The following is a 20611-nucleotide window of genomic DNA, read 5'->3' as shown; positions in this document are numbered from 1 at the left end:
AAAAGTATAATTATTGAGAAGAATATAATAAACATAATAAAACTTACCTTGAAAAATTGCAATTAACGGAAGAAGACAACGTATGTCGGTGGAAGAAGAAAAAATGCATTTAACGTTGATCTATCAGTAAAAGTGATGTAAATATAGGGAGATGAGGAATGTAGCAGTGAATTATGTAGAGTGTTTGTAGAGGAATATTTAGCAAAATAAAAGAAAATACATTAAACGGTGTATCGTAATTGAATGAACATGAGTAGTGTACATACGTTTATTGCGACACAGTGTAATTTTTTTTACAACATTTAATAGAGATATGAAGAAGCAAAATTAGCACATGGACGCTCACAAATACAAACTACAAACGTAAAACATTCATACACAAAACATTAATACATTGAGTTTGAAATGTAGATAAAAATAATACATTTAAGCTCATTAACAGTCATACATTGCAACAACATTTAAAAAAAAACTTATATGCATAAGTGAAGAGAAAAATAAAGATCTTATTAAATACGCTTAATAATTAAAGTTCCTTCCTCAATCACGAGATCATCGACGTTGATCAATCCAATGTGTTGGGCTGTGTCAGCTCGATGATGGATTGAGCGAAGAGAATTGGACGGATTTCTGATATCGAAAATGTCGGGAATAAAAAATTTACAAAAAAAAAAATTCCCTCAACTATATTTACTCATAATTAGTCTTAAATCCTATAATTTATTATAAAATCTTGTTTTTGTACTAAAAAAAATAATACAAAATCTACGCTAGAAATGCAGCACTTTGTGCAACTATTTTAAGTGTGGTCAGCAAAATAAATTTGTATAAAAATACAAGAAGTTAAAAATTATTAAGGTGTTTTTATTTATAGTTATAGAAAAGTTAGAAAATTCCTATGATGCCCTCAACCCTCAATTGGATTTTGGTTAGTTTTTTGCTTCGAAACACATGGTTTCGGAGAGATCTTATAAAAGGTTATGTCTTTTTTTATCAGTTAATCAGATACTTAGGAATCTGCGTTTTATGACTTTTCAAAATTATCCAAAATTTGATGGAAGAAAAAATATTTTTATCGTTTTTAAAATTGATTTTTAATGATTATTTTTGCACAAAGATCGTGAGATCTCAGAGTTTCTCGAACAAAGATAGGCAGATCGAGCTATTTCTGCACAGAGAACTTCAGATCGCTCAATTTTCTGCACAAAGATCGTCAGATTGCTTGATTTTCGTACAAGAATCGTCAGATCGTGCGATTTATTACAGAAAGGGAGTTATATTGCTCAGTTCCTTGTACAAAGATCGTTCGATCGCTCGGTTTTTGCACAAAAATCGTCAGATCTCTCAATTTTTGAACAAGGAATATTTGATAACTCGGCTCCTTGTATAAAGTTTATCAGAATGCTCGATTTTGCAATAGGGACGTCAGATCGCTTAGTATCTTGGATAAAGATCGTTAGATATTTCGGTTTTTGCATAAAGAACGTTGGATCGTTTAGTTCCTTGCACAAAGTTTATCAGCAAGCACGATTTTTTTTAACGTCAGATCGCTTAGTTTCTTGCACAAAAATCGCCAGAGCGCCTGGAATTTACCATGCGAACGTTAGATCGTGCAATTTATTGCACAAAGATCGTCTGATCTCTCGATTTTTGCACAAAGAACGTTGGATCCTTCTGTTCTTTGCTTAAAGTTTATCAGAACACTCGATTCTTACACGAGGAACGTCGAATCGCTTAGTTCTTTGAACAAAGATCGTCAGATTTCTCGATTTTTGCACAGTGAACGTTAAATCGTTCGGTTCCCTGTGTAAAGTTTATCATAACACTCGATTTTTGCACGGGGGACGTCAGCTCGTGCAATTTACTGCACAAAGATCGTCTGATCTCTCGATTTTTGCACAAAGAACGTTAGATCCTTATCTGTTCATTGTATAAAGTTTATCAGAACACTCGATTCTTACACGAGGAACGTCAGATCGCTTGGTTCTTTGAACAAAGATCGTCAGATCTTTCGATTTTTGTACAATGAACGTTGGATCGTTAGGTTCCTTGCATAAAGTTAATCAAAAAACTCGATTTTTGCATGGGGAGCGTTAGATCCTGCAATTTGTTGCACAATGATCGTCTGATCTCTCGATTTTTGCACAAAGAACGTTAGATCGGTAGATTCCTTGTATAAAGTTTGTCAGGACGCTCGATTTTTACACGAGGAACGTCAGATCGCTTGGTTCTTTGAACAAAGATGATCAGATCTTTTGATTTTTGCACAACGAACGTTGGATGGTTAGGTTCCTTGCATAAATTTGATCGAAAAGTTCGATTTTTGTACGGAGAACGTTAGATCCTGCAATTGGTTGCACAATGATCGTCTGATCTCTCGATTTTTGCACAAAGAACGTTGGATCGTTAGGTTCCTTGCATAAAGTTAATCAAAAAGCTCGATTTTTGCACGGGGAACGTCAGATCGTGCAATTTATTGCACAAAGATCGTCTGATCTCTCGATTTTTGCACAAAGAAAGTTGGATCCTTCAGTTCTTTGCATAAAGTTTATCTGAACACTCGATTATTACACGAGGAACGTCAGATCGCTTAGTTCTTTGAACGAAGATCGTCAGATCTTTCGATTTTTGCACAATGAACTTTGGATCGCTAGGTTCCTTGCATAAAGTTAATCAACAAGCTCGATTTTTGCACGGGGAACGTCAGATCGTGCAATTTATTGCACAAAGATCGTCTGATCTCTCGATTTTTGCACAAAGAACGTTAAATCAGAACAAGGATTGTCACATCTTGATAATTTTGCACAAAAAAACTCAGTGAATCGTGAGTGGCACCCTTAATTACTCCTTTAGTAGTTGTTTAATACTGTGCGACTATTTAGATCAGGTGAAGTTCGACTAATAACCGCTAATGGCCTTTTCGTGGCTTTATTTGGAAACTCTAAATAATCACAAATTTGATCGCCTTTTTCAAAGTTAATAAAACATCTTCTCATAACAGACGATATTTGAGTAGATAACGGATATTTTGTAAATCGTCGCTTCGAGCTCCCCTAGCGGTTTTCGAATGAATCTCCCATGTTTAAAAACCTCGAGAACACTTTTCTCTACGTCTAAGTTATCATGAAATCATTTTAAAAACACTAAAGATAAAATTAGTTCAATTTTAGATTAATTTCTGTCCAATAAAACGCAGATTCTTAATTTTTTTCTAATGCCAATTGAGGGTTGCGGAATAAATAATGCACGATTTTGTGTCTGACTTGGTGATCTCTCTGATGGATAGAAAGAATTAGACTTCAGTCTGTGGCACTCCCTCAACAAGTTGCGTCTTGCTGGTCTTCACTACTTTTCTGGTGGCAGGAATTGGGGTACCTGCTGTCTTGACCCCATCCACTGGACTACTCGTCATGGCTTCGCGGGATTTCTCAAAATCTGCCAGTAAATTTCTGCTATCGCTCCCCTTGCCCTTGTTGTTTAGATTCCTGTCGTAGGTGGAATCTTTGCCATTCTGGGCACCCTCTTTGAGGGACATGGCACTCTTCAAGGAGCTCTGACTACCCGTTTTGGCCGAGATTTGCGTTGTGGCCAGAGAGCTGGGTGATCGTATTGAAGAGATGTCCGTTGGAGGACCAGATTTCTTAGTTGGAGAGTCACGGTACTCGTAAATATTTTCCCGCGATCTCAGAGGATGAGTCTGGGAAATGTTCTCGATTCCTCCTCCATCCCCGTCTGCTCCTGTGTTGTCCACCATGAAGACATCACCATCGTAGAATCGATCGGATTGTCTGAGATAAAGGAAGGTTTTCGTATGAACTACAAATTCTCAATCAAGAGATTAAAATTTAAAATTCCAATTTACTATCTTCAGTTTCTTCCGGTGTTCGTCAGAGGATTCTCAATACCAAAAAGACTCAATTTTCTCCAAAGCTTTCGACCCCCGGTATGGGTCTCTGGGAATTTTTCCTTATCTGCTGCTTTCTCTTCAGTGGTTTTGTTCCACACCGAAGGTCGAAAGCTTTGGAGAAAATTGAGTCTTTTTGGTTTTGAGAAGAAGACAATCCTCTGACGAACACAGGAAGAAGCCGAAGATAATATACAACTACGTCAGATACAGTATTCGAAGATTCAAATTTAGTTTCCAAGACCTTTCTAAAAAAAACCCAAATTCACTCCAATCGAATGAAAAATATGCTTTTTAGAGTTTTTAGCGTTTGACCTTGAAAATCCGTTGTTAAGAATGATTCAAGGGCATTCTATTTTATTACCTAAGGAAATTATTATTTGTAACTTACCTCTTAGCATTTCGCCAGAGAATACAGCAAATAACCACAAGGATCACTAAGAATAGACAAACAGCCGAAATGCTCCAGAAAGCAATCTGTAGGGGCTGCTGTGGCTCCCACCAAAACTCCGTTGATGGAGGATACGTTGGCAGCAAAACACCAACAACTGTTGGTATATATTGCGTCCAGAAGGCGCACTGTTTCTGCCTGTAGTTCATCCTGATGGTTGAATTGAAAGTAGTGTTGAGGTTTAAGTACCTCAACTCCCCGTTGATAGCTTTATCAAAGTGCAATCCGAGCACTTGCTGAGGCGTAGGGTTCCCAAAACGGGCGAAGTCTGAGAAAGTCTTCATGAAGAAATGACTCATGTTACGATCATTGTCCGTCCACATATTTCTATCCAAACGGTCGCGTTTCGGGAAGAACTCTACGTCCATAAACGGTGCTCCCGTTAGGAAGTAGTGTTCAGCGTTATGAGGCACTGCTCGCCAGTCTTGAAGTCTCAGTCCCTCAACAGTTGTATTTAGGACGTACATATACACCGGAACATTTTGTTCAACCAGAAGTTTGGTCATTTGATCGCTTGGTGCTCGGTAAATGAAGTCAGAAAGCATCTGGAATTAAATACATGGCTTAACAACTTGTTTTCGAAGTTTTGTCGAAAAATAAGCCTCAACTTACGTTGATATATTCCTCTCGAATAAAGGTTTTGTTCTTAGGATCCGGCCAGTGAGTGTACATGTACCTAATGGCTTCATAGGTTCCATTGAGGTTGAGGGTATAATTGTATCTGAGGGTAAGTTCTCGAACCTTCTGATCAAAGAATTCCTCATCAATCTCAAAATACGGCGCTAAACTTTCATTTTGATCTGAAAATTAGGAAAATAATAATTGATGGGATTACATTCCACATAGGAACAAGTTCTTCTCGTAAGTGGGATTTCTAGACATGCATTTTTATTTTTATTATGCAGGGATAAGGATGTCAGTCCCGTAACCCATGGAATTAACTTAAATGAAGCTGGGTGCAATTCTAATACATTTAATGCTAGAAAATTTCCGGGTAAACTAAAGGAAGTTCGAAGCTCGAACACGGGATACTTGTTTCTTATGCCCTAGACACACTTACGACTTAAGCCGAGAGACGACTTAGTGGAAAATGATGGAAATGAAGTTTTACCATTATGCCGAGTATAATTACACTAAGCCGTCTCACGGCTAACCCTCAGGTCTGTCAAGGCCCTGAGGGCCTCGACAGACCTGAGGATTAGCCGAGAGACGGCTTAGCGTAATTTGATTAGAAAAAATCGTCAAACTATATTTCTATCATTTTCCACTAAGTCGTCTCTCGGCTTAAGTCGTAAGTGTGTCTAGGGCATTAGAGTGCGTGCTTTAGGTCTTGACTCACTCAGTGCCTTCTTTTGGAAAACGATTACTAATTAATGGTTATAGGTCGGCAATATTTGGCAACAAAATTAACAGTAAAAAGTTAAATTAAGTGTCCTAGGAATATTGTAAAACTAAATTTTAGAAGCAGACGGAATAGAGTACAGGATAAATCCATTAAAAACAACAAGAAAAATCCATTAACAAAAGAAATTCTTCGTAATTGAATTTCTTGTTTCCTTTTCAGGAGTGTTCTCTGAAACCTTTGAAAAGTAGTTCATCATTTGTTTTCTCTAAAGTCATTCATAACACATTCAAAGTTGAATAAAAATATACGTATTGTTTTGTGTGCTATATTGGACATGAAATTTCTGGACATCCCTTGCCCTTTCGAAAGTCTTTCAGTGGTCTTTCTACAGCATTTCGTTTGTAGGGGTGAAACTTTTTTGTTTGTACATTGGATTCTGCATTGTATAAACTTGAAAAAAAAATTGTAAAGGACAATGGGCAGAAATGTATGGGAGCTGGTCCAACCCTTCGCCGGAGATGGGACTAGGCCCATTTTGTAGGTATTGGTGTATGACTTAAAAATTATCGAGACCCAAGTCAAAAAGGACTGCCAATCCTTGGGAAATTAACGATATCCTTCTGAAAAATCGCAACTTTGACAATTTATTACTCGAAAACGGCTTAACCGATCTTAAGGAAATTCGAAAATTTAATGATTTAAATGATTCTTAATGATTTAATTTAATTCTTAATGAAATTTGATTGCTCCATCTGGTAGCTCCCATACAAACTAGCCATGTTTTAAAACCGTCGCACATTACAGGGCAACAAAACGAAAACTTATTTTGTTTAATGGCAAATCACAGGTATTTTCGGAATCCTTGGTGTATCTTGAACATATCACCCGAAGAAACTTATAGTCCATCATATCAACTTTTTCTGATATCTTAAAGTAAGGGTTCTTAAGAAATGGGTAGTACTATTTTTTATGAAACTTGCTTTTTTTAAATAATGGCGTATCGTAAGTTGTTAGCGCCAAAGAATGTTTTCTAAAAGAAAACTGAACTCAAGGAACATTTTCCTAAAAGAAACCGTATCCCTATCCCTCCATTTTTCTTGTATCCAGATTTTCCTCAACTATCCTCGAATATTCTTTAATTCCGTTAAAGGTATTGCCTCGATTGCATCCTTTTGTCGTTTTTAGAGAAATATTCTCCTTCAAAAAGGAGCTAGGATTGCTGAAGTTCATAGGGTTGTAAAGGCACCGCGTTACTACAGAATTTTAACAAAAGGTTCTGAATATAATTAATTAAAACATTTTTTATCTGAATTTATTACTCAAAGTAATTAAATAACGGTATCTTTTAGGACCCAGCGATCTTTACAGATTTCAACTCTTTTTTCAAGCAGAAAATCACTGCATAAGAGACATTTCTCTAGATACAATCTTTTTTTTGTGAATTTGAAACATGGTAAAGGATTTATATTTATAAGCAAGATCTGGAAAATTGCAGGAAAAAGGAAGAGATAAAGTTTGTACCAGGAAAATTTTCTTTGAGTCCTTATTTACAGATTATTCTTAAATAGGACTAATATACGATTAACCGTTATTGTATAAAAGGAGTTTTGCAGAAAAAATCATTACAATTCTTATGTTTTATGCTTTAGTGCTTTTTCTACACACTTTTGGGGTTGGTTCCGGAACAAAAGTTGTTACCTTTGCCAATACCTATTCGATGGTATAGGTCTCATTCGTGGCGTGGCAAAAGGTTCTACCGTTTTACCCATTGTCTTTTATGGAATAGAAAACAAATGTCCGATATTGCAAGCTGTCCAAAATTTGACACAATGCCTCTATATCGCTAGAGCTTTAGCTTCAGAAGTTTTTTGCCGTAAAGGTTTTTCCTTCTTCTATGTTTATTTTGATTTTTATTGGCTAAGCTTCTATTTCTTTGAATTAGTTATTTTCTAGCACCCTATGTCTTTATCTTTATCTATTTATGATATTTGCTGTTTTTTGAATCTATAGCTGTAAGGCATTAAGTATTCTATCTCTAGCTATATTTCTCCTTAAGACATGTATCAAACTGAATTTTGGAAATAAACATAAAATCTATGTCTTCATCTCGAAGCTGTACAATAAATCGAATATATTGAAAGAAGTTAAATAGATAGATTTTTTAGGAAGAATAGTACGATCTTTAGGCTGCGGACACCTAGGCTCTATTTAAGCCCCTTACGTCTAACCAACAAACCTTACTCCAATTTTTTTAAAACCTGGCTGAACTGCAGAATGTCCTGAGCTGCCGCTCTTTTGACATTTTATAATGTCAGCACTTCTTTCTTAAAGATCTTAATTCTGTGGCTTGAGAATTTAGAACAGTATAACATAAAATATGATTCTACAGCTTCCAAGCTGAGTTAACTTCCAAACCCAATTATTGCAAGATGTGAATTTAGCCAGTGTGCTGTGCACATTCCTATAACTACCCTCAAGTTGTTAAGATTTAAGAGGATTGAGATCAATTTAAATGATTTAAATAAAATTATCTATTATGGATTTAGCGAAACTACAATCTTTCACTATATTTTCACCCTATTTTGTGCCATTTTTGGGATATGAAATTTGAACATCTATCCTTAGGAAGAAGTAGATTAATGAAAACACGTCTTATTACTTGCATTTTATTAAATACAATAATTAAATCTTAATATTTTCATGAAATCGTCAATATATGTTCCCTGCCGAACAGTTGTTCTATTAATATCTGATTCTTTTCGCTCCAGATAAATCGGAAATCCGGCCATATTAATAAGTTTTAAATGAAAAGTTCCTATTCTTAAAATTGTAAAATAACAAAATAATATAGTATAAAATAGTAAAAAAGAAAAATTAAAAAAAAAATCTTTTTTGACTAATATAGTGTTTTGACTACAAAGGAAATTTTCTAAAATATTGTTCGTCATGCAAAGTTTTCTAGAACCTTGTATGACTCAGCATCAATTAGTTCTTAACTCCAAATGCATGCGACAACATCATTGGAATCACATGAATAACATTAAAAACTCTCTGATTCCTAGAAAATGATATCAATGATTCTGAATCACAGAGATATACCTCAACAAGAAGATATAAGCACGCTTTAAATTCCAAATTATCTTTTTGCGAAACTACCCAGTGCCTAATCAAACTTCTAGAGCTTATCGGTAAACAAGAAAAAAAAGAAGGGCTTGATAAGATAACTGAAAAACATGCTGAGGAACTTACATATTGCGTATGCTGCTTCTTGAGTCGTTACACCTGTCATGTAGTGGAGACCTTTATTGAACATGCCCTTCTTGATCAATTGCTCAGGAGTTTCCTTCAGGAACTGCCAATCCTTCTCACGCCATCCTTCGTACCAATTGTCTCCTGGGTAGGTGAAGTTCATGTCTAGAACTGGTCCCCAGGGGAAGAATCCCACATCCGGGGCAAATTCAGCATTTGCAATTTCGTAGAAACTCCTGCCGAGCCGTAGACACTCGACCAATCGATAGGATGACTCGATGTAGCACCCTAAGAGCTTTCCGTAAACTATACTTGTGTTCTGAGCTCGGTACTTATCAACGATGAGAGCCCAATCGGCTGTAGCTGAGCCAGATTGAGCGATAACCCTCGTTACGATATTGCGGGTTTGAGGAGCTACCATTAGAAGTCCGGCAGAAGCGGCTCCTGCTCCTGGGCCGAACAACGTGATCGAATGTCGATCACCGTTGAAGGCTTCGATGTTGTCGTAGACCCAACGAATGGCCATGGCTTGATCGAGAATACCGTAATTTCCGGGGGAATTCTCATCACCTGTTGATAGGAAGCCTAAGGCACCTAGACGATAGTTTATAGACACAACTACGACGTCGTAGAATGACGCTAGGACGTGGGCTGGGAACAGATTGGAAGCTCCCTTCATGAACTCTCCGCCATGGATGTAAACCATAACGGGGTATTTTTGTGGGACTCCTGAACCAGTTTTCGGGGAGAAGACATTGAGATAGAGACAGTCTTCATCCATATCCCGGATTCCTTTGGTTGCCCCTGTGTACCGAACGGGTTGTGGACAGGCCGGTCCATAATCTACGGCCTGCATCAGTTGCCATCCTCTATGGGGACGCGGTGGTTTGAATCTACCCTCGAGAGTAGGGGGTAGCGCATATGGAATGCCTAGAAAGACTGAACACTGCCCCATTATCCTGTCCACTGTACTATGCCAGGGTCTGTAGAATGACAGTGGATCGGGATTGTCATAGAGATATACTTTAAAACCCTGCACTTGTCCGTAGTTTGTCGTTACGAACACATCACGATCCAGCTGCAGGGAATCCCTCCTTAATTTCCCCTGAAGATCTTCTCGCCAACCGCCAAGAACACCTGGGAAAGGTGTCTGGAATGTGTTGGGATCACTCTGAAAGTAGAGACAAACATACAAGAATCATGAGAAAAATGCAATCCCACTGACCCATCTCCATGGGAAAAACATTCACTCCATTCATTGAGCAATTCTCATTCCAAAGTGGAACATGTTACACTCGCTTACATCGCAAATATTTTTCATCTTTCCTTTAATGATTCCATACCATCTTCAACTCAATGCTCCCCATTGTTCTCATTAAGATCAAATGCATTTCCCAGGGAAGATGATCACACGACATCACCCACTTACCGGATCAAATTTGAAGCGATCATCTCCAAGAGGGGTGTCATGTGGATTTGGATACTGTCCAGGTAACTTTTGGCCAGGATATAAGTGCCCATAGCCTGCGGGCTGGTAGTAACCATATCGTCTATCGTTGTATGTGTACGTCCTGGGGAAAAATCAACAAGATATATTTCAGTGACTAATGTTGCTTGACAAAGGTGACAATAATTAAGGAAATGGCTAATGGATAATTGCTCCATCATCGTGGAATTTTGAGATTATGATTTTTTATTTATTAACCTGTATGGATTTACTCCGTGGCGCTTTCTTTGCAAGCATGAAAGAGAAATTTTTCACGTTTGAGAGGAATTTAATATGCTCCAAATTAATTTTATTTGGTTTGTGAAAAGTTTCACCTAATCTGTTCGTTTTTGTTGAGGAATACGATTTGATGGATAACTGCACTATTTCAATGAGCTACAAATGGTGTTATGGCCTCTTTAAATTAAAGATTTAACCGCATTTGCGGATGAATATCAAAGAGGTGGTACAATAATCCTAAAAAATAATTTTTCACAGCGAAGATATACCAGAGCTCTGAGGAAATTGTTATGTGCGTAAATGTTTAAATGCAGCATTATGGGAATGTATCGGTGAATTTGGTCAACAGACAAGATTTAACTGAAATTTTCAATTTAGAATTCCAAAAAATAAGTATTCAGAAAATTGGTAATTATGGGATTTTGAATCATATAGCAGTCTTAATAAGTTTAACTTAGTTCCAGAAAGGATAGGTCTATAATTTCCAAAAAGGACTTAAAATGATTCTAAATAGCATATTAAGAGCCCTTAAAATGCTGTTCTGAACATTATAAAATAGAATTTTCCAAAAATATTTTTTTTTAATAAATTGTGTTAATTATGGTGATATTTCAGGGGAAAAATGAAAATGGAAAGTTTTTCTCCTGAACATTTTTTACTCTTTTCAAGTGCTCTGCATTATAGACTGTTTTTTGTCTTGGTTCCTGTCTCGACTGTGTTCCCCAGTCATAGCTGTATTCTAAAACCGCCAAATAGTTATGACAGGAACCAATACAAAGAAACGTCGATCATGCAGAACCACTTGAGAACAGGAGAGTGCTAATAAAATGTTCATTTTCCATTGGAAAAGTACCATTACCCCATAAAAATAAAATCGAACCAGAGGTTTAGCCCAGTTTCCGACACTTGGTAAGAGAAATCCGAAAAAGTTAAAATAGCATTCCGGAAATGTTAATTTTACACTTCAGTTTTTATCCAAAATCAGTGTAAATATTACCCTTTTTAGGTGTATTAGGGATTAAAGGCACCCTTTTTCATGTTAATTTTACCCTTAAAAAGGTGTAAAATTAACATTAAAAAATGTTGATATAATTTTTACACCTAAAAAGGGTTAAAGTTATAAGGAAAAAAAGTTAATCGCATCCTCTTTTTTTCTCAGTGGAAGCTTTCAAATGCTTTCAAATTTATGTACATCAAAGCTATTACAGAGTTTCTTTTTCAAAAATTTGATAGATTATTACATTTAACAAAAACAATAATCCGGTAATCTTGTGATCGTGACTTGAGAGCGCTTTACCTTACCCAATGAAGATATCCATTTGGACCCCAAGAAAGACAATGCCCCAGAAATCTGATGTTTTCGAGAAGGTAGGGGAAAGTACTCTCCTTTCGAACGTTCATGCCTTCGAATAATGTGAATTTTCTTTCAGTTTTCCTTAGAGACTTATACATTTCTATTAAATATTAGTTGGCTTATTATCAATTGTTGATAATTCCATAATAATTTAGTGTAAATCTCTTACGAAAAACAAAAGAAATTAACATTATTCGAAGGTATGAACTTTCGAAGGGAGAGCACTTTCCCCTACATAGGGCACCGAAAGCTCTTAGAAGAAATTTTTTTAATTCTACGCTGAACTTTCCCATCCAAGGATCATCGAATAATTGGTTTTGGTAAATTGTCAAGTCGATCCCTTACGCTATTAATATTTTTATTAATATTTAATATTTTAAAATAAAAAAGAGAATCCTAAAAATTTTGTCCATTATTCAGATTTCAGATCTGAAGTTTCGTTTTATAGCTTAACTTCTTTAATATCCTATAATGCGAAGTTTTGGGAAAACTTTGTCTTAGATTTAGATATTAATGGTAAATGGTCCATTATGTTTTGAAAAAAAATACTGATATTGCGTGCTAGTTAGGATTTATAGACCTTCGGGAAATGGGCTATCCTTGTATGAAATTAAAATTCGTGTTAGGAATTTATAAAAGTTGAGCCATATATAAACTTTAGGTCTGAAAGCAGTCTTAATATTTAAGGGAATTAATTCACAATTTTGAATTTTGGAATTTTCGGAATTTTTGACCAATTCGAGATTTTGGCTTTCAGGATTTTGGCTGGAACCGATTTAAAGAAATTTTGGACTGATTTTGAATTTTATATTTGAAAATTATATTAGTTTTCTTCTGGAAAGTATGATTTTCTACTGACCGAAAAATCGTTATCTTACTGACTGAATCGATTTACTGAGGAAAACTGTTTATACTCAAAAATTTAATGTAATCTTAAACTACGGCATAGTGACAGAAATATAAATTTAATGCTCAAGTATTTAGTGAAATTATAAATTTATTTCTTTGAAATACACAATGTGATGTGAAACCATAAAATATTATGGCATAAACGATCTTACAGAGGTTTTAGACTATAGATTTATTCTCACTCTAAAACGTCTTTAATTTTTAAAAAGAAGCAATGCTATTAAATTTTGAGAATCTAAAAACATCTCATAGCTCTTATTTTGTCATTCTATATGCAAATTTCTTCAAAATACTCGCTTATTATGAAATCGTACGAAATGCCAAACCTTACTTCTGAGGATTTTACTTTATTCAAGTTTAACTTCTCGCAATTTTTTCAAGAAAAGTATTTATTATCACATTATATTAGTTGTCTCAATTAAAACCTAAAATTAACAACTTTGCTTTGTTATAGGTTTAGCCCAGTTCCCGAAGACCCGAAGATCTCAAAATCTTCAATAGCGAGCAATTTTATTACTTTTTGAAAACTTAATAGATCATTTATCTTTATCACTCCAATCCTAAATTAATTTTTCTTAATTTATAATTATTCTTTTATGTGTTTTTGTTTAATATATGAAGTTATGATAACATAGAATTCTCTAATTATGTCTTTTTAATCTTTTTTAAAAGTTTTATTTTATTTCTACAAAAAAATCGTGTATTATATTTTCGAGACGTTGAACAAATTCAAAAAATCCATCCGGATTACGAAGCGGACATCTGTCATATTGTCTCCCAATCATCCGGATTACAAAGCGGGCACTGTGTCATCAATTTAGAATTTTTTTTCAAAATCAATTTATTTAAACAAAAATTAATAGAACTGTAAGTCTAAATGGAAACCTAGTTATTTGAGTTTTTTTTTTAATTTAAATTTTCGGTTTGAAGAATATTTTTTGTATTTTATTATTTATTTATTATTATTGAATTAGGTTTGTCTAATGACCTCTCTACACATTGGAAGCAATTTTCGTCAAAAATTCCTTTTTGAAGTAAATAGTCTGCAATGCTGTATAAGTAAAAACATCAAAATTCTGCCAAAAATTGAATTTTTGACAAAAATTATTCCCAAAATGTGTAGAGGCCTGTGAGCTGAATAGGCAAAATAAAAAAAATCATAATTATTTCAGTTGTATTATAATAAAGTTTCATTTATATGCTCATACATTTTTATAATTTCTCTAACAATTTTCTTCACAAAAAGAATTTTATAGTAAAAAAAAATTATGTAATATTTGCACTATGAAAATTATGGTTCATTTTTGATGAATTTTTGGTCTGATGAGATGTAGCAGATAGTGGACGGAAAATTAGACCTTTCTTGATTTTTCCTCTTTAATTCTTCACAAAGAATTAAAGAGTAAAAATCATGAAAGGTCTAATTTTCCGTCCACTATCTGTTCATTTTTAATTTACAAAATTTGTTGTACAATTCATTTGCAAACTCGTACTAAGAACTTAATGATAATGCCTTGACTTATGACAATTTATTATGTTTATCTTATTTTAAAAAATATTTGCGAAAAGATAAGTAGATATTTATCTCTCTGAATTCTTAGTACTTTCTTTTGCAAACAACTTTATTAATCTAAATTTTCAGAATTTCCCAAATGTGTAAAAATAATGACTATAGACAGTCTCTTTCAAAATTATACAGATAAAAGAGAATTAATAACAATATATTAGAATTAATAACAATGATACCACACATGCAACGAATTTACCACAAAGTCATGTTTCTTAAACTAATATTGTTTACTTAAGTATCACGTTTTTCTAAATTTATCACGCTTTCAAGATTAAATGATCCAAAGAGCCAAATTAATTTTGTAGTGTATTCTTATTCGTATTTTGACCTCAAAAAATTAATTAACAGTTACAATAAGAATTCTTACACATTATAAACGATAATTCACTAAAGCAATTAAGTTTTGATCTTTATTACGTGCGTGAGCTTTAAAGGTCTGGGGATGAATCACATGGTTTAAGCTCTCTCACTAATTACGTATGGGAAAATTTACGGTAAAATTTGGTGAAGAACTCTAGAATAATTCACTTTTTCGAATACAACAATGAGAGATGGATAAAACTGGAATCATCATCTTTATGTTTCCTGAGTTCAATATAATTTTAAGATTCAATTTTAGAAAATCATGAGACTGCTTTTATTACATTGTATGATATATTCTTTTAGACGTTCTGGACTGATATGGTTCTATATACAGATACACGTATAATTGAATTCAGTGATAACTTGGAATCACATTTTATAAGCTTTTAAAATTGACTCTATTTCATTTTATTTCATTTTAGTATTAATTCTATCCTACTGTAGAATGGATTTTATTCTATTTTGAAGTTGATTCTATCCCTACATAGGAGTTACTTTATCGTTTTTATTATTTAATTCTCTTGTAAATTTTAGGATAGATTGGATTCCTTTGTAAGGTAATCTTATTCTATTTTGAAATTGAATTATGGTGCTATTCCAAGAAAAATGAACATGTTTTTTTATCATTTCACTGTTCTTAAGCACTTCTACGTAATCGACATTTCTTTGCGTTGGTTGCTGTCACAATTATTTTCTATACGTGGAACACGAAAAGGAAACCACATCAGAGCGACAAAGAAGAAATAAAGAATAGTGTTTAACCAAAGAAATTGTTTATTGTAGAAATTGTAGAAAGTTTTTGTTAATTGCTTTAAGGTTATCTAAAAGTGTGTAAACTCAGTTATCTATGTACTCAGGAAAGATATCATCCTTGTCCCCAATCGAGGCGAAGTCCCAGAAAAAGCCTTACATTTTTTTTTTGTAAAGGAAAATTATTTAATGTTGAATAAATACACGTCTTCAACCACTGAAGAAGGTGTGTAAAGCACCGAAAGCTCTGGGAAGAAAAGAATTTTTACTCTGGGCTGAACCTCCTCCCATACGACGGTCATCGGGTTTGTTCTTTGAGTTAATATCAACGTCGGTTCCCTACATTCTACTCTGCTTAGAACACGGCAAAAACCGGGAGAAAATAATAGAGACAGGAACCAACACAAAGAAATGTCGATAATGCAGAAGCACTTGAGAACAGTATGATGCAAAAAACATGTTCAATTTGCATTGAAGTAGCACCATAATGTTCTTTTTTTGATTCATAATTTGTTGGGAATAAAATTTGTAATTAATTTTACTCTATGTTTTATAAATTCTCCTCATTTTTGGAAAACCTTGCTCGATTATTTTATTCAAATTTTATTTTGATTTTGATTATATTAACGATTTTGGAGATTTATTCTAATTAATTTTATCCTATTTTAGAATTTATTCTATTGTTATTTGCAATTAAATTTAACCCATTTATACCAATTTATTTTAGGATTGATTCTGTAGTTGATCTGTAGTTGCTTTTATCTCACATCGGGATTGATTTTAGTGCATAGTGTTTAAATGCATTATTTTATTGCAATTTCAGATTGATTCTGTTGCAATTGACGATTAAACTAATCTATTTCTTTGGTTGATTTTAACCTTTATTAGGTTTGATTCTGGCTTCATTTGCGATTAATTTTATCTCATTTTAGGTTTGATTCTAATTAATATAATCTAATTTTGAGAATTTATTTTAGTTATTTTTATTCTAATTTAAGAATAGATTCTACTGTTAATTGCGATTAAGTTTCTTTCTGCGATTGAATTTTAGGATTTGTTCTGTCCGCTGCAATTTTTGATTTAATTTGTCCAATTCTATGAATGATTTAATTCCATTTTGGGATTGATTCTAACGTAATTTGTGCTATTTTTATTTCATTTTAGGATTATTTCTGCCGCAATTTGCAATTAACTCTATTTCTACGATTAATTTTATTGCATTTTACGATTGATTCTGCTGCAATTGGCGGTTTAATTAATCCATTTCTTTGGTTCATTTTAACCCTTATTAGGTTTGAATCTACTTTATTTGTTATTAAATTTATCCAATTTTTGGTTTGGTTGGCCTCTACACACTAGTAGAAATTTCTTTAAAAATGCATTTTTAAAGAAAATTTCCCCTATCTTTGTAGGTAGATACGTTAGAATTTTTTTTTAAAAAATGCATTTTTTTACGAAAATTGCTTCTAGTGTGTAGATATCATAATTGACATAATTTTATTTTGAGGATTGTCTAGTTATTTTATTCCATTTTAGAATTGATTCTATTATTATTTGTAATTAAATTAGCTCTCTTTTTACGATTGAACTTTGGGATTAATTCTACTGAAATTTTTGTTTAAGTTATCCAATTCTGTGGTTGATTTTATCCTTTGTTTGGATTGATTGTACTGTTATTTGGCATAAAATTTAACCCATTTCGGCGACTGACATTATAGCATTTTGGGATTGATTCCGCTGTATTCGAGGATAAATTATTTCAAGTTTGTAGGTGATTTTATCTCTTATAGGGATAAAATCAACCCTACCCGGGTTAATTGGTCTCTAATTTGTTATTAAATTGAACCATTTTTCGTAATTGTTTCCTATTTATAATCAATTTTTTCTCTCAATTACCTATTATTGCATTTTCATTAAAGATTTTGGGATTAGTTTATCCTGCTTTTGGGTTGATTCTTTCTTATTTTAAGTTGCAATTTCAGTACATTTTTCTATTTGTTTTGTCGCACTTTTAGTACATCTTTGTTTCTTATTACCTGTATTCAGGATCCCCTGGATTCGGTGGATTGTAGTTGTAGACGCCATCGCGAGAGTAAAATCTCGGATCCCTCGTCGTATACTGATCCCATTGAGCCCTAATCCCCATGGGCAGAACACAAATCACTCCCACTAGCACTAATAAGCCTCGCCATCGTTCACTCTTCAGCACTTGGGGCTTTGGCAAAGAATTTTGGACACTTTGTCTGAGATCTCTCACAATCGCCATCTTCTGTGGCAGCTCCGGTCAAACTTTTTTTTTGGGGAGCTTCACTCTTCAAACCAGTTCAATCGCGACAAACTCGTTTCCATAGCACCTCTTCTGCGTCTCTTCGCGAAATGTTTTGGGCGTTTTTTTTTTGTTTGGTTGGCTCCACTAAAAATGGCGTCAAAACACTTTTAGAGCATAACTTCTTGGACACTTTTCACTGGTTTTTTCTTGAGGAGATTTAAATGCAGTTGGATGCTGCTGATCTGCATTTGCTGCAAAATGAGAGGAAAATCGGTTTCACTTTTAGAAGTGGAACTTGGGGCAATTTTCTTCACCAAATGATACAGTCGGGTGGTCAGTGATCTTGAGGCACTTAATGTACCGAGGTGTTTGTTGAAAATACGTATCGAATTGCATAGCAATAATCACACTAAAAGATGGAAAGAGCTGTGCACAAAGGAATTGACGCGCTTAGAATGAATGGGATTGTGCAACGGAGGCAAGAAGGCATGTATAGAAAATGTGAATTGAGGGAAAATTGAGACTAGAAGATTGAGCGAACAGGTTCTTGACGTCACCGACGTTACCAACTTATGGCTCAGGTATAAAAGATGAGAAAAAAAACTATCAGTCCAGGTATGAAGTGATTCACGATTGTTGAGACATTGGTATCCAAGATGGAGGCGAACAATGTAACCGAAATTATGCACTTTTGGGGCTGTTTTCAGGTGTTTTCAGCACTAAAAAATTACCTGTGACTTATTAAAAGGTAATTAGAATTGAGATTGATTACTAATGCAAACTTTTAGTTACACAATTGACTGAAAAATGCACAATTTACTTGATTTTTTTGTATATCAAAAGAGGCACTGTTACTTCGAGGTTTAGACACTTTTCACCTGCCTGGGAATATGTTTTTTTTTCTGAGTGGTGAATAGAACACAAAAGGCAAAGAAGCGAAGGAGAAGAGATAGAAAAAAAAACAGGTGAAGATAAGATAAGGAATCCGAATCATCATCAGTGTGGAAATTGTGTGACACAAGGTAATCAATGTTGTAGCAGAAAGCGCGTTACCTGGGAGAGACTCTGTACAATGTTTTGGCCACGTTACCAGCACAAAATCCGCCAACGCCCAACCGACTCTGGCATGGTCGGCAACGCGAGACACTTTCGTGGGGTCCGCAACACGTCCGCAGGTTGAAAATTCATCTGACCAACTGGCGCTTGACTCACGGTGTGGAAACGTTCACTTTTGTGCTGCCTCGAAGAACAACAAATGCATCCATCTCACTCTCCATGACGACTACAGTGACGTCTTGTCCCCACCCAAAGCGCCCAAGAACAACCCAAAGAGCCCCAAGAATACTGCCTCTTTGATCTTACAGAGAACTTGGGGTTTTTTTTTGCCAAGCATCATCTCTTCGGGTGTCCACTAATTGAAGCCAATTAGTGCAGTTGAGCATTTCGGAAGCACTTCTTTGACCTTTTTGTGTTGCTCTGACTTGAAATTCAGCCAGAGTTCAATTAATTGATCCCATGTGAATCACTTGGGCCAGAATGCCACTCTGGCAAACACACCCTGCAAACAGAAAGACAAGCATTGACCAAAAGAGGAGGGAAAAAATTGATCCACGTGAGAGGTTCTTGGCCTTTCCCGCGCACACTATCCATTGAAAATTGAACTGTGAGAGCACAGATGGCGCTAGTACCAATAAGATATAAGAATTCCCGCTAAAAATATACAGAAGCTTGCAAAAGAATAAAGACATCTTTTATTTTATTTACTTTTATTTTATTTTCACCATTTCCACATAGAAAACGAAAGTGAAAAGGACAGATAATCCTAACCGGCTTATGTAGGTGAGATTCTTAATGTGAGCTAACTCGAAATGCATGCAAATTCGATTTAGAGCTGAAGTTGAGGTACGCCATTCAGTTATCTTGAATCAAATTCGTGAAATTATACAAATTTTGTATTAAAACCAAAATATCAAGGATTTGGATGGACTGACAGAAAAGTGATATATGGGTGAAATGTAGATCATAATGTTCTCTATAATTTTACTGTAGAACATGATCTCATCGATTGATCAGAAGCCGAGATAAGCGCGGTTTTTTTGTTTTTGAACTCGTTTTTTCGACCAGATCGCCCCAAGTGTTCATTTGATGAACTTCAACTATATCAAAGAATTGTTGTATTTTGTGAGACTTTCCATTTAAAACCCTATTTTAAGTGTCTTGGTCGAGAAGAAGTAGTCGAATAGGCATATTGAGTGATTTCAAAGCGTTATTATGGGAAAAATCAATTTTTTCACACTTAAACAACAAAATCGGACAGATCGCATTATCTGATCGAAAAATGATGTATGGACGAAATATAGAGACAAATGTTCTCTACAATTATGTCGAAGTAATCATCAAAATCGATTCAGCGACAGTCGATATAATTGAGGTTATGTGATATTGAAATTGGTTTTTCGACTGTGGCGCCCCTGGTGTTGGTCCCACGAAGTTCAAGTGTTCTAGAAAGTTGTAGCATTTGGTGAGATCTTTCGTTTAAGCCCTCACTCATCAACATCGGTCAAACAGAATCGGAGATATGATTTTTTGAATTTCGTGAACTTTGACCCCTCATATCTCCGGTTCTATTATAACCACAGCGCACATTTGCATCATTTTGGAAACGTCCTAGACTGGACTATAACATACTAAAATTTGATTAACTTGCACAATGCCGTTTTT

At 34.7% G+C, this 20611-nt stretch overlaps 1 protein-coding gene across 2 annotated transcripts; it reads right to left on the bottom strand.

Moving 5' to 3' along the window:
• Positions 1-254: 254 nt before the first annotated feature.
• LOC129807945 (cholinesterase) lies at positions 255-19088 on the bottom strand. Of its 2 annotated transcripts, none has more exons than XM_055857563.1 (7): positions 18944-19088; positions 17658-18141; positions 10379-10520; positions 8950-10120; positions 4968-5155; positions 4296-4900; positions 255-3788 (listed from the first exon to the last, which is right to left on the bottom strand). In XM_055857563.1, exons 2-7 carry the CDS (start codon positions 17885-17887, stop codon positions 3293-3295), a joined length of 2832 nt encoding a protein of 943 aa, XP_055713538.1. In that variant the 5' UTR covers positions 17888-18141; positions 18944-19088; the 3' UTR covers positions 255-3292. The 2 variants fall into 2 exon arrangements, with proteins under 2 accessions (XP_055713538.1, XP_055713537.1); XM_055857562.1 differs by having other exon boundaries at positions 18622-19073.
• Between the last annotated feature and the right edge of the window lie 1523 nt (positions 19089-20611).

Source organism: Phlebotomus papatasi, chromosome 3, assembly GCF_024763615.1.
Source record: "Phlebotomus papatasi isolate M1 chromosome 3, Ppap_2.1, whole genome shotgun sequence".
Classification (NCBI taxonomy): domain Eukaryota; kingdom Metazoa; phylum Arthropoda; class Insecta; order Diptera; family Psychodidae; genus Phlebotomus; species Phlebotomus papatasi.
This window is presented reverse-complemented; position numbering and strand designations above follow the sequence as displayed.

Bases quoted from the DNA above. Each gene is read 5' to 3' on its own strand.
- LOC129807945 (XM_055857563.1), bottom strand. From the start codon at position 17,887: ATGGCGATTGTGAGAGATCTCAGACAAAGTGTCCAAAATTCTTTGCCA. The intron at 5,156-8,949 runs GTAAGTTCCTCA...CCTAATTTTCAG, and splicing joins AGAAGCAGCATACGCAATAT to ATCAAAATGAAAGTTTAGCG. The intron at 3,789-4,295 runs GTAAGTTACAAA...CCTTTATCTCAG, and splicing joins CTCTGGCGAAATGCTAAGAG to ACAATCCGATCGATTCTACG.